The sequence below is a fragment of the Manihot esculenta genome, chromosome 13 (assembly GCF_001659605.2).
Source record: "Manihot esculenta cultivar AM560-2 chromosome 13, M.esculenta_v8, whole genome shotgun sequence".
In the NCBI taxonomy this organism is placed as follows: Eukaryota; Viridiplantae; Streptophyta; class Magnoliopsida; order Malpighiales; family Euphorbiaceae; genus Manihot; species Manihot esculenta.
Genome location: NC_035173.2, coordinates 5,541,298 through 5,565,200, shown reverse-complemented (window position 1 = coordinate 5,565,200; position 23,903 = coordinate 5,541,298). Strand labels below are relative to the sequence as shown.

Sequence of the window (23,903 nt, the reverse complement as noted above, 5' to 3'; positions counted from 1 at the left end):
AGGTTCGACTTCTCAACTCCTATTTTAAAAAAAATATATATATATATAAATAAAATATTATTTTTAGCGTTAAAAATAATGTAAAAAATTAAAGATAATATTGGACTATTATTTTTGTTGCAAAGCACTAAAATGGTGTAAAACACAATATTGGAGATGGCGTGAGTAGCGACTGTGAAAGGGGAGCTATCAGGTCTAACTCCCTCGGTTATCATTTTAAAGTAAAGATTTAAAACTTCTCTAGGATAAATTCGAGAATACGCGATGATAATAGAATTCCATGCGTCCATGCCTCTTTGAGTTAATTTGTCGAATATGTGGCGGGCGGAAACGATGTCGCAAATGTGCGCATATGACACGATAATGCGACCAACGGAATTCGAGTTGGCGGAGAAACCAGTTGTGAGCTGGAGAGCGTGGATTTGAGCAAATGGAGAGGTTTGAGGCAATTAGGCCATTTATGAATTACTAGACGTAAAAAAACCTCCGCTTGATTGCTGCGTCCATACCTGCAGGAGTTGCATCAAGTAAATAAGAAATGAAAATGGATTTAAAAGTTTTTCGAAATGGATTTTGGATTTTCTATCGCTATTGGTTATTAGCTTTTTTAACCCCATATCATCCCAAAAAAAAAAAAGCCTTCTTTTTCTTTATCAGAGAATTCTTAATCAATTTCCATGAGTTCTTGTTAAAAAACAGATCCTCATGGTTTGCTGACAGTTGATGGGTAACGTAAGTTTCCCACTTGCTCACCCACAGCCACAGTTTTCCTAAGTGACAGCGAAGTGGACAAGAACCAATTCTCCTACCTACCCAATTGTCCAATTGGCCGAGGCTTTTGTGAATGTAACACTGCCATAAAGTCAAATGGACAAAGCAAATATTCTACTGTGTTTAGATTCCATGACTGTGGTCTTAAGTAGTTGCGGAGCCTTGGTTTTGTTCTTGACATTTTACTGCGTTCTTTAAGTCTAGAAGGTGAAAAACTTTAACATGGAAGATCGAGAAGGAAGCAAAAATTTGCCGAAGCTGCCTATACCAGGGAAAAGAAACATACTCACCACAAGCGCCTTGCCTTATGTCAATAACGTTCCTCACCTTGGCAATATTATTGGCAGTAATTATTTTTCTTTGCTTCTTCTTCCCTGGCTCTTTTTTATGATTTCTGAAGAGTAGTTCTTGTATGTTGATTATTGTTCTGTGTTCTCAGGTGTTTTAAGTGCTGATGTTTTTGCTCGTTATTGCCGTCTCCAAGGCTACAATGTTATATTCATATGTGGAACTGATGAATATGGGACAGCTACTGAGACTAAAGCTATGGAGGAAAACTGTACCCCTCAGGAAATTTGTGACAAGTAAGTTTACTGATAGTACCTGGACTTTTGTACTGAAAAAATGAAGAAAAAACTGGAAATTATTCAGCTGTGACTTGTGATCACTTGGTATGTAGGGGATGATTATTACTAGTTCTGATGATTATAGTTATATCACAAAAGGCCTTTGATGGAAGAAACTAGGCTTCAGTTGTATGTAGATGAGACCTTAAATTCATATAAGTTGGTCTTGAAGGAATTATCTTGCTGAAAATTCTTTAAAAGGCTTTAGTATTGTTAAATTTGCTTGGCATGATCCCATGCTAAATTTGAAGGGAATTTTTTATGTAAAAAAGTGATGCTATATGTGCATTTTTTATGAGTTTAATATGCATAGGTAGACTTAAGCAAGAGCTACAGTAGTTGAGGAAAATGTTGCACATGGATTTGGAAAATGTACATCTTAAGCTGACTTGGGGAACAACAGGATGTAAAGTAGGAGATAGTGCTACATCTGTAACTTGAAACAACTTTGATAGTAAAATTGGACTCACTGAAGTATCATATTCTATTCTATACTTTAAATTCTGAAGGATTATGCCAATATCTGCTGGTCTCACCAAGGATCTTTTGACAATCTTTGTTATTACCACGTTTTGATTTGTCATTGTAATACATGCTTTTTTCTGCATAATGACAATTAGCTGCTTAACTTCCTTGTTTCTTGCATTTCTTGCTTTGTAGATATCATGCAATTCATAAAGCAGTCTATGACTGGTTTGATATAAGTTTTGATGAGTTTGGGCGCACGTCAACTCCTCAGCAAACTGAGATTTGCCAAGCAATTTTCAAGAAGCTGATGGAGAACAATTGGCTTTCTGAGAACACAATGCAGCAGGTGCATTTTAATGTCACACCAGCTGAAGTGTCATAATATATGTAGCTTTATGTCCGGTACTTTCATTGTTATTCTTCCATGAACTTGAAGCCAATAACTATGCAGCTTTACTGCGATACATGTGAGCGTTTCCTAGCAGACCGGTTTGTTGAAGGCACCTGCCCAACACCAGGGTGCGATTATAATTCTGCACGGGGGGATCAATGTGAAAAGTGTGGAAAACTTTTGAATCCAACAGAACTTAAAGATCCGAGGTGCAAAGTATGAAACCTTACATATATTTGTTCTTATACAAGAATAGCCCCTCTCTGTTTTTCTTGTTCCCTGATTATTGTCTTATTGACAGGTATGTCAGACAACTCCAAGGATTTGTGACACTGACCATTTGTTTCTAGAGCTCCCATTACTGAAGGATAAATTGAAAAACTATATTGATGAGACTTCAGTAATAGGATCTTGGAGCCAAAATGCTATTCAAGCTACATATGCATGGCTTAGAGATGGACTTAAACCTCGCTGCATTACTCGGGATCTTAAGTGGGGGGTTCCTGTTCCACTTGAAAAATTCAAAGATAAGGTTGTTATGTTTATACTAGGATTGGCTCTTTTATAGCAGCAGTACATTTTTTCTAATTTTCTGCAGCAAGTCAAGATTCATTTCTTTTTTCAGATTGATAATTTTCTCTCCAACCTTATGGTGTTCAGGTCTTCTATGTTTGGTTTGATGCACCTATTGGATATATATCTATTACTGCATGCTATTCACCTGACTGGGAGAAGTGGTGGAAGAACCCTGAACATGTGGAGCTCTATCAGTTTATGGGCAAGGATAATGTGCCGTTCCATACTGTAAGAATTTGTTCATTTAGTTTACATATAGTTAGATTTTAAATGTAGGTGCCAAACTGGTTCAGAATGAATTTTCATGAGACTTTTAAATTGGCATGCTTATGGGTTTATTTGCTTTCTATGCAAACAATTGAGGTCAAAATTGTTTCTTCCTGCATGATATATTTTGCAGGTCATGTTTCCCTCTACACTTCTCGGTACTGGAGAAAACTGGACTTTGATGAAAAGCATTAGCGTTACAGAATATCTAAACTATGAATCAGGTATTCATTTCCTGTGCAAAGTGGCTAGTTTGCGTAAATTATTCCTGTACTGTTAGCTCATGGTGGTGAGGTGCAGGGTATGTGCCTTTTGGATGAAGCCATGATGCTTTGCCTCTTGCAAGCTTTTGATATTTATATTGCATGATGCTGCAGGAAAATTCTCCAAGAGCAAGGGCATAGGAGTTTTTGGCAATGATGCGCAAGATACAGAGCAGCCTGCTGAAGTCTGGCGATACTATTTGCTGGCAAACCGGCCAGAGGTGAGTTTTTTAATCTTTTTTCACTCCAACATTTAGCTATGTTGTCTGAAAATATTGATGGATTTATTTTCCTCAGATCTCAGACACGATATTTACATGGGAGGACTTTCAAGCAAAGTTAAATTCCGAGTTGATAAATAATTTAGGCAATTTTATACATCGAGTATTGAGCTTCATTGCCAACACTTCAGGTTAGTGGCTTCTTTCAACAATCAAGTTTTTGAAGTACCTTGTCAAGAGTTTGCGGGCTACATGAAAGTCCTTGAAAACATATGAAATTCAAGATCTTAGTTTATTAGATTCTACAGGGGATTGATGGGATACTTTTTTATCTAGCATTACTTTGTTGGCAAGTTCAATGTTCTTAATCGTGTCTTTTTAGTTCTTCAGTTTCTCATAGGCATTGGATCATGAGTGAAACTCTATTGAAAATCTTTTGGCTTGTAATTTTTTTGTGGTATCCCAAATGATGAGTCCCATACTTCTGATCTGGACTCTGGAGATAGGAGGAAGAGTTGGTGTGACACCGGAATGTCTCCGGCATGCATGCTCAGACAGTAAAGTTAGTCACAAGGCTCTTATCTATAAGAGAATGGAAAATTAGAAAGAAACTGAGAACCCTGTCCACTACCGTCGACCTTGTATATTAATTTTTTTGCTCCCTACCCACAGTGCTTGGTTCTAGAAAAATCCAGAGGCCACTACAGCTGACCTCTTAGCAGGCTTTTCCTATTTCTATAGCAGATCCTATGGCCTCAGAGCATGCATTTGTCTTATAGATACATTGTTACCAAATCCGTCTTAGCATCTTTATTTCCTTCGGTATTTGGTTCTTTTTCTTCTTTAGTTGGTATCACTAAATTTTTCATTGATAATTTTCTGCAGGAAAAGGATATGAAACTATCATTCCTGATGCTCCAGGGGCAGATTCACATGTCTTGACAGTAGCATTGGCAGAAAAAGTTGGTTACCATGTGGATCAATATGTAAAATCCATGGAGCAGGTAGTTTCAATCGCCGGCCTATGACTTGATTATCCTGTGCTATATTCTTATACCAACAACTGAAGTATTTTTGCTGTGAGATGATGAAGGTTAAGCTAAAACAAGGATTGAAATGTGCAATGAACATTTCTGGTGAAGGGAACGCGTATCTGCAAGTAAGCTTGCAAAAGCTTTATTTGTTTCATTAATTTATTTTATTGAATGTTCTTCCATCTTTAAAACACTTGCTGAGCTCTTGAATATGGCATGTAGGAGAGCCAATATTTTAGGATGTTCGAGGAAGATCAAGCTTCCTGCTCTATTGTTGTGAAAACTTCTGTGGGGCTTGTCTATCTTCTTGCATGTTTATTAGAACCTTTCATGCCATCATTTTCCCATAAGGTATGTACTAAGAACTGCATTATAAACATATTGATTGTGATAAATTGATTCATTGTTTCACAAGATCTTTCTGTTTTACTGTGAGACTAGGTGTTCAAGTTGCTTAAGCTGCCTCCTGAAACAACATTTTCACTGTCTGAAAAGAAAGATCTTGAGAGGGCACAAAAGCCCTGGGAACTTATTCCTGCTGGTCATAAAATAGAGAAGCCATATCCGTTATTCAAGAAACTGGTAAACATGCCATTTCGTTTTAGCCCCATTGGAATTCTTGCATTAATACGTGTTTTTTTTTTTTTTTTTTTGGCCAGCTCCTAGCAGTTTAGTTGACAACTTCTAATCTGTGTATCTGTTTGCGTTTGGTTGTGCAGACAGATGATGAGGTGAAAGTCTTCAAGGCCAAGTTTGCTGGAAGTCGGGGAGCTGATAGAGAAAAGATAGAGGCAGAAGCTAAGAAGATGGCTGAGAAATTGAAGAAAACACATATTTCTGAATCCAAAAACTGATTCCCATAAATTTTTTCATCATCTCATTCTGCTGGACTATGTTTCGATGATGATTAAATTTTGTAAATAGCTATTATGGCTGGTCACAAGTGATTAACTGTAGGCAGAAAATCCTTGTCTTTGAGCCTTTGAGGCATGATGAACACCATCTTTAAAGTATTAATTGCACTCGCTAGTTAATGCCTATATCTTATGACCTACAACTAACAATAATTGCAGACTATTTAGAAGAACTCGTGTATGAATTGATATGATATTTGAGAGAAAAATAAATGAGAAATGAATGTTTATACCCACGAGTTGATTATATTATCAGGAAGGTTTGAACCCGAAACTTCTGAAATCTGAAATTAAGCGTGATGTCATTGACGATGGGAATAAGCTTGAGGAAAAGAGCTCTGATCACCAGCTAAGACTCCTAAATGAATAAAGGAGGTAGGGGTTCAGAAATAGGCAGGAGGTTTATCTAGAATCAGCCATTTGGATCACCGGCTAAGACTCTTAAATGACCGCTCAGTGATAAAAGAGGTAGGAGGTAGGGTGTAGAAATAGTCTAAAAGATTTGTTTAGAATCGGCCTGTCTTGAAACAGTGCGTTATTTTATTGAAATGGCCTAACCTTATTGTTTTAAATATAACACAATCTTATTGTGTTTTTCTTTAGATAAACTTAGTCTCACTAATTTAAACTTTTCTTTAAATTTTTTTCTTTTACTTGCAATGCTTCAATTTTAGATATATTTTCAATTTACTCAAACAACTTAAATTTGTTTTTTAAAATTCTTTGAATTTAATTATATTAAAATCCTTATCTAGCATATTACAATTAGAAAAAGAATTCATTCCTTCCATTATTCACTCAATTTCAGTCTCTCTCCTTTTTTTTCCTCTCTCATAAAAATTGTAAATTTAAATAAATAAATAATAGGAGTGTTTTGAAATTGTATAAATTTATTTCATTATTTTGTGACATATAATTTATTTTTGAAACTTAATATTAAATAATATTTGATTAGATAAACATTTTAAATGGTTTGTCATAATAATTTCTTATAATAACAATTAATAATAGAACAAAAATAATAATACTTAATAAAAAACAATTAAAATAAAAAATAACTATATTTTTAAAATATCTAAAAAATTTATAAATTATTACCTGTCAGTTAATACTTGATGATCTTTGTTTTATTTATTTTGAATATTTAGTTTATAAAAAGAGATGAAAATATTAAGTTAATTATTAATTTTTTAATACTATTTAAAGAATTAAAATATATATTGAATAGTTAAAATAGAAATAACATAAAAAAAACTTTATATTAGAAGAGAGAAAGAAAAACATATATTTTTTTTTTTACTTAAAAACTTGTATTAATAAATTAGTAAAATCTAAATGTGAATTTACCATTTTCACGCCGTCTGTGGGAATCGAACCCACGACCACATGGTTAAAAGCCATGCGCTCTACCAGCTGAGCTAAGACGGCTCTTGTTTTAATGTTCATATTTTTCTTCCTTATAGACTTCGGAGTTCCGAACCTCACTGCCCTCTTGACTCGATTTGAGCTCAAACGTGACGGACATCTAGCTGCTTCAACAATGGCGGAAATCTCAGAACCTGTGAATCCCGCCGATCCCACATCTGAAATATCGAAAACCCACCAAGCACCGCCGCAAGTTCCCGCATCATATTTCGACCCTGAAACCATGCGTACCACAAAACCTGGATTGAAACGCCTCTTCCTCACCGTCTCAGTCCTTCTCTCCTTCCTTCTAGGTCTCCTTCTTCTCTCTGTACACTCTTTCTCATTTTTTATGCTTTCGCTGACGGTAATGCAATTTATTTTTCTTTGCAGGTTTCCCCTTCTTGTGGAAATCAGTGGAAATTTACCGTTCACCGCTCCCATTTGAAGACATGGATACGCTTTCGAAGGAAATTGAATCGAATCCTTTGCAATTCCCATGCCAGTTCCAAGCTATATTCATTGATTCCAATCCTCAATCTTCTTTCTCTGTTCTCAATCCACATTACCTACACCAGTCAATCCTTTCCCAAATGACTAAACTGACCCCAAAAACTCCTCAGTGCGGTACTTGCTCTAGTAATTTCAATCTTTCAGTCACTTTAGACTTTATTGGTGGAGATTGCACTCAGTCATTCCCTGGTAATCCATCTTGCTTGTACAAATGTGGTACAATTCCTGCTGTCGATTTTGATTTTGGCGATGAAGAGGGTGTCGATGATGTTTTGGAGTCTGTTTTGGGAGATCGTTGTTCGGGTTTTGGCGGGAAAATGTATAGTGTGGTGGTGGTGAATCGGGATGACGTTCAGGTGGTAAGGACGGTGGTAGGGAAGTATCGGCATTCGTGGATTGTGGGGAGGCATTTGGAAGCTGAGACAGTTGTGGAGAGAGTGGCGGAGATATTTGTGAATGTGTTTGTCAATGGGGGCAGGGAGGAAGGATTGATTCATGGGGAATTCATGCCTGTAGGTTCCGATGGAAGGATTGTTCTATCCTTTAATTTGCTCAATGCAAATCCGCGTGATTGGATTTATGATTGGTAAATATGCTTGAATTTCTGTTTGCAAATGGAATTTGGATTATCGGTGAAGTACCACGACAAAAATTTGTCTGATATTGGCTGAAATAGAAGCAAATATGGTCATTATGTTTTCCTTCCCAATTTGGTGGAATCATCTTAGAAGCTAATGTCATCATAATTATTATTGAAAATGTATATTTGTTTTTTAATCACATTTTGGTCAATAAGATAGCCAGCTTATAGTAAAGCTTCTTAATCATTTATGTTTCCAATTTCTAGCTTTTAGACGGTAAAATATCTAGTCAAAATTAGTGGACTTATCTTTTCATGACGTTTGTGCATTCCATTTATCTTTTACTCCCTTGTGTTTGCAGGGATTTTCAGACCATAGATGAGACTTTGTTGCCCCCTGTGATTGAAGCATTGGAACCTATAGCCAACATAAGTGTGGAAAGCCAGGTAATGCATCATATCCATTCTTGTGCAAAAACTTATTTTTATTCTATTATTTGTATTATAGCAATTTTGTTGGTGATTGTATCTGAAAGATTTTTTTTCCTCTATGTACTGTTCTTTCTCTTGGATAGGTTTTGTACCATACACCGAAATCCTCATTTTCTTCCTGGGATGAAAAGTTGGGCAGCTATGTCTTTAGTGTGAAGGATCTTCCTTTCTTTGTATGTTTCTTTTGACTTCCTGACAATGCTGTGTTGTCTAACCAGCCAACTAGAAATTGTGACAGTTTTGTTAATTTTAATCTTAAAATACCTTGATTTAAACTCTTGGCCACTTAGATTCATTTGTGAACCGTCTTAGAGTCTAGATTGAGGGAGTTAACAATTTTTTTTTCTCACTTATCTTCTGAAATATTGTGAATAGGTGAATTCAAATGAGTGGCACTTAGATACTTCTATTGCAGCTGGTGGGCGATCAAAGATATTGCAATTTGTGGTGTATATTCTTTAACTTGATGTCCTTTTGTTCTTTCAAATTAAGCTTTTGTCTTACTTATATAATGTGTTAATATTTGTTTCTCCTTCATGATATGTGATGTGACCTAAAGATTTCATGTATTTTCCAAAATAAATGTTTTTTAAGATATTTCATATTTGAGGCCAAACTTTGATTTAAGCAGAAGTTATTCATGGAACTTGTGTCATCACATTTAAATTTCTGCTTATGTCCATTATATAAGTGCTAAGTCTTTCCTGAAATTTGTTCTTTTAAACATTTATTTATTATTCTTTTTAAACAAGGAGAAATCTGTCTTATTAAAAGCTCTTTACAGTTTACATTGACATTCTCTTGTTTTCTTTCCAGATATGTGCCATCTGCAAAGGAATGTCCTCTTCTTCTTCGGCTTCCAGATGGACAAATTTCTGCAACAAATGGTTTTATTACTCCAGTTAGCTATCATACCATTTTATCTTCCTATTTGTTGATTACCAATTTATCATTCTTGTAATAATTTCCTAATGTTACTAAATTGTTTCTACCGACTTAACACAGATGTGGGGAGGTGTTATGGTGTGGAATCCATCAACCTGTTTAAAAGATTCAGAAGATAAGCTTCCTGGGAGGCATATGATATCCACACAGGTTGGATGTTTTATCTTAGAGTGTCTAGGCCTCCTTAAAAATATGTTTTATCTTGTCAACTTCAGAATAAATTACCATATGCTGGTTCCCTTTTAATTCTACTTGCTTAGTATCAAGTTCAGTATTGGTTTTGTTTTAGTGAAAGTTGTATTTTTTTTTTCATTATATTTGTTTTATAATTAGTCAAGTTTATATGAACTTTTCTTGGTTGCTAGTTGATTCATTCTCAATAAAGATGAGAACATTAATATATTTACCATTTTGATGGTGTTCCATATTAGCTTAGGGTGGAGGGTGGGATTTAGAATGTGTGGAATTAAGGGATTGGCATTATTAGCTTATGTGTTGAAGGATTGAAGTTATCATTTTCTATTATTCCCGTGTTTGAATGACTAGATACACATGTCCTATTATTGTGGGTGGCTTCTATTTATGTTTCTCAAGTTTGAAACCTGCACTTTCTGAACAGGATCTTCACAAGGTTTTTGAAGTTTTCATGGGTCAGTTCCGGCAACTTTTTGATCTCAAATCTGATAGTATTTATGTTGGTGCATATGGCGATTACAATCTCTTAACGAGTGAAATAGGCTTCACGGAATGGTAAGAAAAGTAGTCTTTTCACATGCATGTCCAATATAGGGTTTGAAATATTTGCTACGATGCTCTTTTTGTTATACAACAGCAATAGCAATTTCAGCAACTACAACTGAGTCTTAACCTCAAACTTGCTTGTTTTATAAAAAATAAATTATTTAGCAATAGTGATTTTACTGCGCCATTAGCTAAAATCCGCTGGCAGACTGCAACCTGCTTGAGAGGATTTTTAAATCTAATTGGTTTTGTCAAAGAATGATGCACATTTACCAATCACCTCGGGTCACACATATTTTTGAAAATTACAGAAGGCAATTTTAACATGTAGTTACTGCACTTTTTCAAATTGAATTTATGCTCTTCTGACTTCTAAAGTTCCTTATACTTTTTGTCTAGTTGTGTACAAAATAAATTATTTAGCAATGAAGATTTTACTATGCCTTTAGCTAAAATCTGCAAGCAGACTCCAACCTGCATGCGAGGAATTTTATATCTAATAGGTTTTGTTAGAGAATGTGTAACAAGAAATCCTAGAATGGAGAAAAGGAAAAAGTAGAAGAAGAATAATAGGAAAAACTAGAAGAAGATAGAGAAATAGAGAGAAAGGAAGAAGATAATAGAGGGAGGATATATATATATATATAGTGAGAGAGAGAGAGTGTGTGTGTGTTAGCAGATCCTTGCTAATATACAAGAGATTCACACATAAAGAAAGAAAAATATTGAAATGCAAGACCAGATCAAATCTACTAAACGTAGTAGTTGAGAAATTCTTGTTTTTTTGCAACATGATTGAGTTGCTGCTAAGGTTGTGGATTGAGTCTGCCATGTTCTCCACTTAGTTGTTTTTTCCATGTTCCCCACTTAAGGAGTGATCTTTTGTAATTTCTTAATTGTAGTAGGGTGTTGCTCCGTGTTGAGTTCATAATTTTCAGCAGCATCCTTATTTGTAGGAAGAAGTTATCTCTTCCTTTTAGTATTTAAGTTCAAGAAATCAATAAAGGAGACATGTTGAAAATTGCCAAAAGTTGTTGAGTACTAAAACTCGAGATTTTCAAGTTCTCTTTTAATAAGCTTGTAAAACCTTCATCATAGGTCGAAAAAAGAAAACTCGATTCCACCCTCATCTATTAACTCCATTTTTTCCGCTCAATTGTCCCATAACCATATCCTATTCTAGAGACCATAATGGAGAGAGAGAGAGAAATATAGAGAAGGAATCATTGTATTATGGTATTCTTCAATACTGAAATCAGTTAAATGCTCCCTATTATACGCTCCTACTCTCTTCTTCCTCTTCTTCTTCTTATTATTTTTGCAACATTCCCCACTTCTTGAGATCATTCTTGTCCTTAAAAATGAATGTGACAAACAAGTTCCATGAATGAAAGAAGATCTTCTGTGCAAATATATGGATAGGAGCTGCACGTGAATGCTAGAACTGAATTGGCACAGCCTTTTAGCTGAACTGATTTTCCTTCAAACTGAAATGTGGGTGTGCTGGAAATGTTCTGCAGTTACTCTCTTACAACAATCACCCACCTTACCTTCTCCCTCAAATGACAAACATTCAATTTTATTTTGATTCTCTTTCATTTCTCATACTCGTCCTCCTTGAGAAGTACACTTTTAGAGGAAACCCACTCCAACTCATAATAATGGAACTTAAAATCAATCTTTTACCATACTTGTTTACCCTTGAGTCATCTAACTTATGCCATGAATAGGACCATAAGTAGCAAAAGCACTGCTCCAAAGTAATCAAAAGTTGGTCAGCTTTTAGCTCATCATCAGGGGTGGAAACATCTACCTGTTCACCTTCTGAGTTCACCAGTTCGGGCCATATCTCCTCAATCTTACCACAGTTTTGCTTCTGTTCTCTCATTATTATTATTATTATTATTGTAACAGAATGATTCACATTTACCACATCACCTCGGGTCAAATGTATTGTTTTTTGAAAATTACTGATATAGTTAGGACTTAAAGAAAATCAAAGATAAATGAAATGACTGCAGAATTTTCTTTACTTTGACCGGAAAAGGTTTACCAAACAAGCAATAGAATCGCAAGATAATTCTAGAAGGAAAACAAGAATAAAATAGGAGAGCATAGCTCTCATACCTATTTACAATAAAACCATAAAAAGATAGCAGGACTCAGCCACTGGTCCCAGGCACTACAGCCAGAACACATTGAGATTCCTCTGATGCCTCAGTAGTTCCACTCTCCCCAATTTATAGGTTGCTTCGCTTTATCTCTTGAAATATCAATTGTTATCTCAATCCTTTCTAATAAACTGAAGTTCGTATTTTCTGCTATTGGATATGGTTGCCTTTTGGATCATCTTTAGCCTTTCTGATGGCATCTGATTGGTTGCAATTTTTCTTCTCATTCTTCTTTCTTCTGTAGTAGTCTCTAAGTTTACCTGCACCCTTACCTCTTGCAATGCTTTGTTCCTGATTCATATCAATTACAAAAAGCAATTTTAACACGTTCTTTTTTCAAATTTAATTGTTTACCCCTTGACTATTAAAGTTCCTTGCTCTCTTGTCTTCTTTCTAAATGGAACAACTATTTTCCCAAGGTCTCATAACACTTTAGTCCACTTTTTAACTAAAAGTTTCTTTTTTAGATTAAAAAGTGAAGGTTTAAATTTTAAATACAGTAACAAAAGGACGAGAGTAGTAAAGGACAAGGAACTTAAAAGAAATAAGTACCATTTAATTCAATTTGAAAAGGAATGTGAGCCTAATTATGTATCTGAGAAATGAGTTTTTTTGCCCTCTCCTGTAATCCTTTTTGTTTTCTTGAATTTGTATGGCTAGTGCAATCCTTTGAACTTTCTTTTACCTTGATTATAACCTTTTTTCTTCAATAGTTTTTTGCAAAGCAAAATATAATTTAGCCCAACTTGACCATATTATGTGCTCTTTATTATTCTGATGTAGGGAATTGGATGTCTTATCCCGGAAGCATACTTGTTTTAATGTTCATTCAAGTGCTACAACCCTTGGATCTTTATCTAGATTGGTATGTTGGTGCATTGATAACATGGTCTCCCTGATTTATTTTGATCCTTACTAGAATCTGATAATTTCTTTCTGCAGGTTCAATCATTACCAAGGATGATTATCATGGATGAGATAGGAAAGCAGGTTAGTTGTCATGACTAATGCCTTATCTTCTTCTTCTTCCTCCTTAAAGGATGAGTTCTCTTTTTCCTTACAGGATTTGTTCCTTGTTTTCCTTTGTTTTTCCTTGTTCTACACCAATAATGTACATGAACGCACCCTTAGTTTTGAATTGTGACCTTCCAGGCTGCTAAGGCTTCAGAATCAGTGCTCTATAGCTTGCATGAATATTTTTTTTTCTTGGTTGGATGTTAATGGAGCTACTATATTTGTTTCTGAAATTTTGTGTTATATTTGAATTATGACCTAAAGTTCCAGTCATTTCTAGCTTATTCATATGAATGTTTGTGATTTTTAGCTTCTGTTGTAGGACCATTTTAGAACTGAACATTTGTCTTTTATGACCTCTTTGAACAGGTGAAGTTCTCTCTGGAATCAGCAAAATTGGCTCAACTTAATTCCACTATAGGAGTTTATGATGCTTCAGCTGGTACGTTCCTAACACTACTTTGGCTAGATTTCCTTGTGGCTTCAAATGGAGCTTTGCTGTCTGAACTCTGAATTTCAACTTATTTAGGCAAGGCTAACCATTAGAAATCTTGTCTTGTCAGTGTCATCAAGGCATGCAAGGTCTTTGGCAGAAGATGCCTTTTTCCACCCATCCATTATGTCTGTCAGCTACTACTCATTTGAGCACTGTTTTGCAGTATACTCGGTATGTTTTGTAAGAGCTATCTTATTGCCATTTACATGATAGCATTTCTGAAAGCAGGCTGTAGTATGTAATTAGGATAGCTTTGATTTATTTCCACCTGTTGATCATTGGGCTTTTATGAAAGATGAATTATTATCATTATTATTATTTTTGTTTTATCTTTTCCTTTTTTTCTCCTTTCCTCTACTGTCTACTTTCTGACTCCATTATTAGTAAAAGTACCTCTATGAGCACATAGAGGTCTGCAGTGGAGAAAGGATTGTGCTTAAATTGCAGCTAGGTCTAATACTGTATAACACCTCTCTCATATGATGTGTTCTGTTTGAGCAGCCTTTCTTCCTTCCTGTTGCAATGCATGTTCTCCTTGCGGCTTTAAGAGAATGGAAGAGATATAAGCAAGAAAATGCCAAGTACTTATTATGGAAGGCTAAAGTAAAGGTAGCATCTTAGTTTCCCTGCCTGAACAAAATTTGACATGCAGGTGTCAGTAGTTGGAGGAGATTTTTGGTGACACAGGAGAAGCAATTTAGCCGCCAGGGGATTGAATTTTTTGAAAGATGTACCTCTACTTTTGCTAGCTTGTATTACATCATTTGATGCTGATTCAGGGGAATTATTGGGATCATTGATAGCAGTTGGTTTGGGGGATTCATGAGCTAGTTTTTGGTTCCTGTACAGCATCTCCCTGTGTGTGTGTGTGTGTGTGTTTTTTGCATACTTAAAATAAATTTTGGGGGGCTGAATGATGAAGAAAATCCCCTTGGTTGTTTTAGGCTGCACAAGATTCTTAACCTCACCATACTATACGAGAGACCTGGCTTAGCTAAGAAATGTCTATCTAATGTGTGTATGATGATTGAAATTCTTTAAATTGCTTGTCTCGTGCTTCACAGAAGTTTGTTTGAGTTGATTAATCGCGTCTTGGCATATATTTGATAAGTTCTTATCAGTTGGCTGATAATTTATTCTGGATGGCTCCCGGCATATACACGACAGTTCAAAGAAGAGAAGGGCTAAATTCTACCAGGCAGTAAATTCAATTAGCATGGCGAAGAAATTCTCTTGTGCAGACACAGAAATAGAAATAGCATTGCACAGGCTTGACATCAACATCTGTAAAAACCTTAAATCCATCCTCCAAAGTGGACGAGTTATCTTTTTGTTTCAGAACATTCCAAGTTCAACGAAAGGCGATAAGCATACAGACAGCACTGCAAAACTTTAACCAGCATTATGTGAGCCTTTCCAATGCAAAATCCCATTTAGAACTTCTAAACGATTATCTAGAAACCACGAGACTCAAGACTGCACTGGCTGATAACAAATTTGTGCAGCTCAAAAAATGCAAGACCCGAGTTTGAAAGTTGCTTTTTAACCCCTGAATCTTACGAGACCCATAATGATATTATAAGTTGATTATTTCTGGGCTGGTTTCAAGTGGAAATAGGAAGGGGAAAAAAGAGAACAAAGAACTGAACCAAATGAGACATACGGTAACCACTGAATAATATTAAATAAATTAACCAAACCATCGAGTCGATTCTATTCAACCCATTGGTTTTGTTATGTGATGCTTTCACAAATAGGTTTGTGATTTTTAATTATATCTGAGCAATTGTTTCATTTTCAACAGAGCAATTCTAGCAAGAGCCAAGAGCCAAGAGACGATTTCAAAAATGGACCATTTTAACAAACCATAGTCAACAAATTCAACAACTGAACTGGGTAATAAACAAAAAATCACGATTACTCGGTCAAAAACATAATTCACCAGTACTAAAGATTGCAATGGAGACGCAACGGAGAGAATGAAACGGTCTTGACGTCTTGTTGAGGACACAGGGCTCGTCTAAACGTACTAAGCCTCCTCTTTGCTTATGGCTGTTTCGTTTTCTTGGAGAGAAATTGCGGGGAAAGAGAACAAAAATATAAAGCTCATTGAAGGGAGAAACTGAGAAAAAGAAGTGGCAGTTCCTTTCAAAAATCAACCCAACAAATTAAATCGATTTTTCAAAAATTAAAACCATTCAGTTCAATTCTGTCACATATCTTGATTTAAACTGAATTCAGTTCACGTTAACTATTTCATTACCATACTAAAGGAATTCATATGAAATACCCCATAAATACCCAAAACATAGCATAATAGAACATAGAATTTCATTCATCTTAGAAGTTCCCTAGTACTATTACTAACAACAAAAAAAATTAGAGACAAAGAAGAAGAAAGAACCTATGGCTTGTGCAAGCTAAAAATTCAACCGGTTTCATATGTATAATGAGCCAGTTAAGCCACTTTCAGCAATACACCAAAGAGAAAAACCAAGAGGGAAAAATGTTACAACCAGGCTTATATCAACAAAACACATTCAGGCTAACTGGACGGACCACCTTCCCAATGTTAGACCCTGGATTCCAATGCCAACAGTATCTTTTTTCTTGGGCCCTGAACCAATAAACCAAAAATGAGTTGGGCATAGAACTGATATAAAGGAAACCAGTGAAACCCACAAGTATGAGACAATCTAGAAGGTAGGACTGTAGGAATAAAAATTACATCAGAAGACATTAAATTATCATGCAAGCCGAGATCTTTCCAATTCTTTGCAAATTACATCAGAAGACATTAAATTATCATGCAAGCCGAGATCTTTCCAATTCTTTGCATTCTAGACATAAAAAGGCACGCCAAAATGACTATATTTAAGAACCACGGTTAGATCAATCATTAGACAAAGTCACTTGTCCAAATTGCAAGCGAGCAGATGAGACAGAATTTTGGGTGGGCCATATATTTTTTTATGATAAATTACATTCTCTTCAATCATAATGAGACAACAGAAAGGGCATTGTTTCCCTCAATTTTTGTTTAGATGGGCCTCGACCTCTAAGGAATTTAGCTCATCCTCAAAAAAGGAAAAAAAAAAAAAAAAAAAAAAAAAAAGAACTTCCCATGTTTAAGACTTGGGAGTTGGACAAAGTTGTACAGTTTTTGGCGCACACAACTATGTCCAAGTGATTTGACCCACCTAAAACTCAACAGTGGTTCTAATAATGATAGTTTAGGGTAAGTCTAATTGGTGTTGAACTTCTTGATATTGAACAAAGATTTTAAGGGTCCACTTTGAACTTTCACATTTCTTTAACACATCAAAATAAAGGTTGCCCTTCATCAATAGAAAGAACAAAAAAACAGAGACAATGCTAGATGAAAATGCACCAGATATGCATGTCGTGCCTGAGAGACCAGCTTAAGTTTACCATTGGTATTCCTATAGTCTTGAGATCCTCATCATTCATGTGTACAAGAGCTGCCATATCAACCTGAAGAGAATAAAAATAAAATAGACAAATCCCTGAAAATGATGAACAGAGTCAACAAAGCAGAAAGTACACATATTTACAGCACAGAATTACTTACTTCCTCAGCTTGAAAGGTAATGATATACTTCTCAAGCCCTATGGATTGCAGAAAACCTTCTATCGAAGTATCAGCCTGTGCCAAAACATGTGGAACTTTAGAGGAAAAAAAAAAAAAAAAACAGCAGCAACAAGCACACCTATGTGCAAGTGAAGTGTATTTTGGAACTGCCATGACATTCCAATTTATTTCCTTTGGTTAAAATGACCTCCCTCCCTCCAACCCTCAAGCACATAGTAAAGGCAGAGGAGCACACAAAAGTCCAGACATATGAACTCCTCTAGAGTAAAGCCAGCATGAAAGAATTGCTAACACATAAGAAAAATTAAATGTATCAAGTAATAATAAAACTGCATTTCCATGATAACCTTTGTTCATCTATTTTTGATGAAGTAGATGAATTGCAAATCTGTAAACAACCTTCAACTTTATTACAAATGCTTGCCATGCTTTTCAAAAATAATAGTTCACTACCTGCTAGACTCACAAGTCACAGCTTTGAAGTAATCTCTTTTTCACATAAAACATTAACTAAGCAGGGTTTCCCATTTTTTCTTTTGTTATCTTAAAAGTCACATGTCCAATCCGGAGTTTTGCTCCTCTGTAATGTCATTTTCAAAATCCAGGCACGCTCCCACATTCATATTTGTCAGGTCAAAATTCATTGTACATAAAGAAAATTTACTGAATATACAATATCATGAGACAACCATCAAGAGAACTGTCCTTCTAACAGGCCTTTTGATTAAGGCAGCACATCATGTGAACAAAATAGAAAATGCATAACTAACGTAGCTTCTCATCAAAAATTGGAGGAAGAAAAAGTAAATACATGCCTTCTGCTGAGACTTTGTTTTAAGCGCTACACTAGCAACCTTTTTAATCTCTGGCTCAGGAGCTTCAACTGTGACACTTTTCCTAGCTGGTTTGGCAACTTCCAAGTTTCTCTTAGGTGGATCAGCATTCACCGGTTGTGAATTCATAGTCCCAGATAGCTTTTCACGTAAATCCCGCACACCAGACCCCTTTCCACTTTGTGATGATTGTTGTGGAAGACTCTTTTTCTGAAGCTTCAGTCGAAGATCTTGAGAACTGACTTTGCGATCTTCACAAGCCATTAACAAAAAGTCAAAAAGCAAATATAGTTGTTTAGTTGCATCCAACAATAGCAGCAATTTTAGTTGGATGTGATTTTGTCACAGTCAATCCATACTTGAAGCATTTGGTTCATCCTCCTCATAGAGATCATGCTCCCACTTATCATCTTGTCTCTGCCTGCAAAACACATGGAAACAGAGTTCGGGCCTCACTGATGTAGTGTTTGGTTTAATTTCATTCCACAAAATTTTCTGGAATTCAATTAAAATTCTAGCTAGAATTATTTAATTTAAAACGAATTCCGCTATTTTGCATGACACAACTTAAAATTTCAATTAAATTTCATATAATTAATTCATGTTTGGTATACTTTCATAATTGAAATTCATGTGCTCTCATTTCCTAAACTATCAGTAAAATTTATAAATATATATATATATAATTTTCTACTTTTATAAAAATATATACTAATATATTTACAACATTTAAAAAAAGTATAAACCCATTAAACAATATAAAGTCACATGTCTCATAAAATAGGAGATTTATATAACATAAGAAATGTCACCAGTAAATGCAACATAAGCTTAAATATTACAATATTAGGACAAAAATAATAAATTTTACTTAGTTATGTAATTAATAAATATAAGAAGATAGATGATTGGGATTTTTTTTTACATATAAGAATTTTAGTCCAACAAATATTGTTATAAAAATTTGTTGAATTTTCATTGATCGAATTGGTGTTAGTTATTCATAGAATTAAATTCCTAAAATTGAATTCTAATTTTTATTAAAACCAAATACTCTCTTTGTTCCATAAAGATAGTCTTGCTTCCCCTTTTTATCCATCCCACATTAAAGGTTACTTTCCTTTTTGAGATGGTAATTTAGTTATTAACTTCCTAATATAGTTTTATTTAATATACATTGAAAAAGTAAAATATATTAGTTCTAAGAATAATTTAGTAATGAAGTAAAATGAATAGAGGTATATTAGAAAGAAACAATATAGAATTATTACTTTAACTACATTAACTACATTTTCCTAATCCATGTGAAAATAACTATAGGCCTATATTTGTGGGACAAAGGAGTATATAAAATATGAAATTCAATTGGAGTTGAACCAAGCAGTGTGTAAAACAAGAGCAATAAAGGATAAAGAAATAAACTATCTAGAGGAGTTGTGGACACCAAATAACAACCATCATGTAATGGGATTTCAGGGGGCTGTTTTTCGTTGCCCGGTTATTTATAGGCCCCCCAAAAATCTGTAGGTCCAACGGCTGTTACATTACGGTAACAGCAGTTACCAATAATACATCCCCTTAAATCACATGCCAAATAGAAGAAGGAAATGCATTAAGCATTCCCACAAGCTCCAGACCACCTCTTTCTTTCTTTCTTTCTTTCTTTCTTTTTTTTTTTTTTTTTTTCCAAAATCTCTCCTCTTTTTTCACTCAGATAACTCATTCTTCCTACATATTTCTTCCTAATCCTATAAGCTCAGATTCATTATAAACTACCTCTACTTCATAGTTCTTTCTTCTAAAATGCAAGTTTATTTTTTTGGCTTTTGCTTTTATTTTTAGGAAAATTAATTTTTAGTCCCTCAAGATATGTCCCTTTATTTTTAGCATCGTACACTTTAGTCCCTGAGGTTTTATTCCGTCCAAATTACATCCTTCTATCAAAAGAATCTGTTAAATAAATATATAAATTTAATAAAAAGAAAAAAATAAAATTTAATCCCAAATATACCATCAAATCCCTAAAATTCTCCTCCTCTCTCTCACTCTCTTTCACTCGTCTCATTCTCATTCATTCAATTTCCAAAACCAGACATTCACACCAGTTCCCAATCCAATAATCCACACAATCAAAGAGATTTATTGAAGAGATTGAAACCAATTCCAAATCCAACAACCTATACCACTGATGGGTCTTCCTTATCGATGAGTGAGCTTATCTTCCTTACCGGTGGTTTCTTGATCATCAACTGTGGGTTTTTTCGGTAATTGTACTTGGTGATATAGCGTAAGTTGTGGCGAGGTAGTTGACTTGCAACCACTCTAAGGACGTGGCTTTTTGTGAAATAAGAAACATATATTTGGTTCAGTTTTGGAGAAGGCAAGATTCAATTGAGATGGGAGATGGCTGTGATGAAGGAGAGGAGAAATGGGTTTATGAGGGAGTTCCTTAAAATGGGTCATCAATGTTGAGAGCTATAATGAGTAATATGGGCTGTAATTAAAGGTTTAAGAGGAGATGCAGCTGAGTACTCAACATGATGGGTCTTTGAATGCAAGGAGAATAAAAGGACTGGAAACACAATAACAGAGAGGAGAACAAACTCAGTTAAACTAGTGGAATAGCCATTGAGGAAAAAAAATCAAAAGATCCCGATTAATTTTCCTTGCTCGATATTTTCACTCCTTACAGCATCACCAAAGAAGAAATTATCCTAGTGGTTCAAATCAAACTCTTACAGCAAAAGTTTGAGAATGAGAAGAAAAAAAAAACAGACAGCTCAAATTTCATAAGTTCACGACTCAAAAAGGTGGAATCACATTCACCAAATGCAAAGGAGGTATTTGATAGTTTATCTGAAAGAGATTTTTTATTGAGTTTGATTATTGAAGGTTTTGCAATCAGGGCATTGTTGAATTTAATTTTAAAAACCATTTTGAAAATCAGAATTTTGATGCTTATGGTTCAAATTTAGGAGGTAGGATCCTCAAATTCTTACTTCTCAAATTCAATACAAGTATAATGAGAAATAAAGGCGGTAATCTGGTCATTTTTCCAGTATTTTTAACAGAAAGATCTCTAATTTGGATTTAACAAAACCTCAAAGACTAAAGTGTTCGATGCTAAAAATAGAGGGACACATACCTGATAGACTAAAAAGTAATTTTCCCTTGTTTTTATTATTTGCTGTTTTTAGCTTTTCTTTTTCTGTATTTGTTGACTAAAGCTCACAATGTTGTTAGTTTGAGTTAAAATTATGCCTTGAATTGTTATTAGTGCCTTTTATCTATTAAGATTGTGATTTTTCTTATTTTAAACTATATTTCAGAAATTTATTTTACTAAAATACATTATAATTAATTAAATTAATTATAAAATAACTTGATACAAAATTTTATACTTAATTATTATTTGTTAATGCTAAGTTTAAGTTGCACTTTTTGGGAAAAGCTATAAATTAAGAGGGTTAGGTATATGCTATCCACATTCTATATAATTATTTTAGATATAAATGAAAAAAAAAAAAAAGAACTCAATGATGTTTAAGTTATATGATCTTTATTTGATGTATTTATGCCCAGTATATAGTTGTATATATTAGTCTTACTTATATCTATTAATATCAATTCATTTCATGAACTTTACAGTTTTTTATTTTTGTGAACAATTTGTATAGCACCAGGCATTACCATTACATTACTGCTGTTATGGGCCTGTTTCCATTATCAGCAGCCGCGGCTATGAACGTGGCCAAGATGCAGTTTAAAACAAGCATGGAATACCCTGTAATGAATTTAACCCAAAAGGAAAAAGAGATGTGAATACATATCCCAAAATAGACTTTCCTATCCTGCGCATCTAATTTCTAAGTTGTATCCTAAAATTTTCTCAAGCTATTCATACACAATAAGTTCTTGAGTCAAATAGCCGTGACCAGTGCAAAAAATGCAGGAGAACTAGAATATCATTTGCTAATGTTAGTTATACCCTCATACTAAATAAAAAGCTCAACACTCATGATCAAAATGCAGCATTCTTTAAATCTCTATTCTATGGCATCAGAGAGGCACCGAATTGGGAGGGGGGGGATTGGAAGAGAAAGGGCAAATACATCGATATATAACTTAAAGAAACTCAACTATCTGAATGAAAAAACCCACAATTTGAAGTGATAGAATATCCAAGAAAATGGCTCCCAATGCAAAATGCGAGCAAAGGGGAAGGACAACAAAAAATAATAATAAAAAAGACGAGAATCCTCCTAGGATAAGATTGAAGAGAACAAACCAAATTCCAAAATCAAGTTTTTCACAACTATGCGAACAATAAGAATCCACAAAAGAGGCAAATTACAAGAAAGGAAATCAACCCAGAGAGGGGAAAGATTCCCAAAAATACAGACCTTTTGCCAGTAATTTGCGCCCGGCGAGTAAAGTCGTCGGCAGAACTGCCATTGAGACGCTCCTTTACTGACCTCTTCCCTGCAGCCTCCACTCGATCAGCATACATGTCTGTGAATAGTTAAACCCTATCCCTAGCTGAAATACTGAGATTGATTTTGCGTGGCTTGGGGGTTGATGGGAGAGAGAATCAGAGCCTTAACCCTTCATCCTAGGAGGGAGACAAGTAATGTAATGGGTTTTATTTGCAGTTGCAGGCGATTTTGAATTCAAGAGAGATATTTCCAAAACGAAATTCAGTCATTCAGGTGTGTTTCGTTTTTTTTTTGGCTGAATATATAATTTTCCCCGTCAATTTGACACGTTAACTTTCGAACATTTAATTTCAAAAAAAAACCTTTTTAATATTTAATTTTGTAAAAGCGCCCCTATGCATTTAAGCCACTCATACGCATTTTAAATGTTTTTTGGAGTTAAATAATTAAATTTTATAAAATTAAAAGTTAATAAATATAATTTATAAAATTTATGTGTTAAATATTAATATTTTTATAAAGAATAAAATTAAAATTTAACTTTAAAATTAAAATATCAACTGATTTTTAGTTAAATCAAAAATCAAAATATCTATTCGACTTTTTTTTTATAAAAAATAATTAACTTATTTAAGCTAGTGTTGCATTTCTATTATTACAGCTTATTAGAAAATGTTTTTAAAATTAAAAAAATTTAAAACTAATATCTATAAATATTAATTTTCATCATTATTTTTCTTTATGATTTTTATTATATTAATAAATAATTTTTAAAATTTTATGTCCATTAATTAAATTTATTTATTTATTTAAAATATATTTGATTTAATTAATTTATAAAATATATTTTTTATTATTATAAAAAATTTAATGTTTAATTTTTATAATATAAAAAAAAATTATTTGATTTTTTATTTTAAAAAATATATTAAAATATTTTTAAATTTTTAAAAAGTTTATTAATTAATTATTTTATTATTTTTAATTATTAAATATTTTATTATTTAATTTATATAACACGTGAAAATTGATTAGTACAATACAATCTTAAAAAATATATTAAAATATTTTTAAAATTTAAAACAAATTATTAATTAATCTTTTTATTAAATTTAACAGTTAAAATTTTACTAT

At 34.0% G+C, this 23,903-nt stretch overlaps 3 protein-coding genes and 1 non-coding gene across 6 annotated transcripts; 2 read left to right on the top strand and 2 right to left on the bottom strand.

The window, feature by feature from the left end:
* The first annotated feature begins 157 nt into the window (after positions 1-157).
* Positions 158-5,767, top strand: LOC110629933 (probable methionine--tRNA ligase). The gene is made up of 14 exons (XM_021777149.2): positions 158-1,117; positions 1,211-1,355; positions 2,058-2,211; positions 2,317-2,472; positions 2,558-2,788; positions 2,917-3,060; positions 3,233-3,323; positions 3,477-3,583; positions 3,660-3,774; positions 4,469-4,587; positions 4,677-4,742; positions 4,840-4,968; positions 5,059-5,199; positions 5,337-5,767. Exons 1-14 carry the CDS (start codon positions 994-996, stop codon positions 5,469-5,471), a joined length of 1,857 nt encoding a protein of 618 aa, XP_021632841.1. The 5' UTR covers positions 158-993; the 3' UTR covers positions 5,472-5,767.
* A 1,119-nt stretch (positions 5,768-6,886) lies between these two features.
* On the bottom strand, positions 6,887-6,959 carry TRNAK-UUU. Its single transcript has one exon. It is a non-coding gene; the product is annotated as a tRNA-Lys (tRNA).
* A 68-nt stretch (positions 6,960-7,027) lies between these two features.
* LOC110629932 (GPI transamidase component PIG-S) lies at positions 7,028-14,972 on the top strand. 2 transcript variants are annotated; one of them, XM_021777148.2, is made up of 13 exons: positions 7,030-7,249; positions 7,329-8,034; positions 8,391-8,475; positions 8,604-8,693; positions 8,896-8,969; positions 9,337-9,421; positions 9,526-9,615; positions 10,085-10,215; positions 13,161-13,242; positions 13,320-13,367; positions 13,761-13,833; positions 13,955-14,058; positions 14,389-14,972. In XM_021777148.2, exons 1-13 carry the CDS (start codon positions 7,072-7,074, stop codon positions 14,506-14,508), a joined length of 1,866 nt encoding a protein of 621 aa, XP_021632840.1. In that variant the 5' UTR covers positions 7,030-7,071; the 3' UTR covers positions 14,509-14,972. The 2 variants fall into 2 exon arrangements, with proteins under 2 accessions (XP_043805180.1, XP_021632840.1); XM_043949245.1 differs by lacking the exon at positions 8,604-8,693 and having other exon boundaries at positions 7,028-7,249.
* Positions 14,973-16,196: 1,224 nt separating this feature from the next.
* Positions 16,197-23,056, bottom strand: LOC110630499. Of its 2 annotated transcripts, none has more exons than XM_021778021.2 (6): positions 22,737-23,056; positions 18,693-18,754; positions 18,316-18,584; positions 17,480-17,554; positions 17,279-17,382; positions 16,197-16,504 (listed from the first exon to the last, which is right to left on the bottom strand). In XM_021778021.2, exons 1-6 carry the CDS (start codon positions 22,841-22,843, stop codon positions 16,414-16,416), a joined length of 708 nt encoding a protein of 235 aa, XP_021633713.1. In that variant the 5' UTR covers positions 22,844-23,056; the 3' UTR covers positions 16,197-16,413. The 2 variants fall into 2 exon arrangements, with proteins under 2 accessions (XP_021633713.1, XP_021633714.1); XM_021778022.2 differs by having other exon boundaries at positions 17,320-17,382.
* Positions 23,057-23,903: the final 847 nt, after the last annotated feature.

Excerpts from the sequence above, each read along its gene's own strand:
- LOC110629933 (XM_021777149.2), top strand. The coding sequence starts at position 994 with ATGGAAGATCGAGAAGGAAGCAAAAATTTGCCGAAGCTGCCTATACCA. Across the intron at positions 3,584-3,659 it reads TGCTGGCAAACCGGCCAGAG|ATCTCAGACACGATATTTAC; the intron begins GTGAGTTTTTTA and ends TATTTTCCTCAG. Across the intron at positions 5,200-5,336 it reads ATCCGTTATTCAAGAAACTG|ACAGATGATGAGGTGAAAGT; the intron begins GTAAACATGCCA and ends TTGGTTGTGCAG.
- LOC110629932 (XM_021777148.2), top strand. The coding sequence starts at position 7,072 with ATGGCGGAAATCTCAGAACCTGTGAATCCCGCCGATCCCACATCTGAA. Across the intron at positions 8,694-8,895 it reads TGAAGGATCTTCCTTTCTTT|GTGAATTCAAATGAGTGGCA; the intron begins GTATGTTTCTTT and ends TATTGTGAATAG. Across the intron at positions 13,243-13,319 it reads TTGGATCTTTATCTAGATTG|GTTCAATCATTACCAAGGAT; the intron begins GTATGTTGGTGC and ends TTCTTTCTGCAG.
- LOC110630499 (XM_021778021.2), bottom strand. The coding sequence starts at position 22,843 with ATGTATGCTGATCGAGTGGAGGCTGCAGGGAAGAGGTCAGTAAAGGAG. Across the intron at positions 18,755-22,736 it reads GCGCAAATTACTGGCAAAAG|GCAGAGACAAGATGATAAGT; the intron begins GTCTGTATTTTT and ends TGTGTTTTGCAG. Across the intron at positions 18,585-18,692 it reads GGATGAACCAAATGCTTCAA|ATCGCAAAGTCAGTTCTCAA; the intron begins GTATGGATTGAC and ends TGGCTTGTGAAG.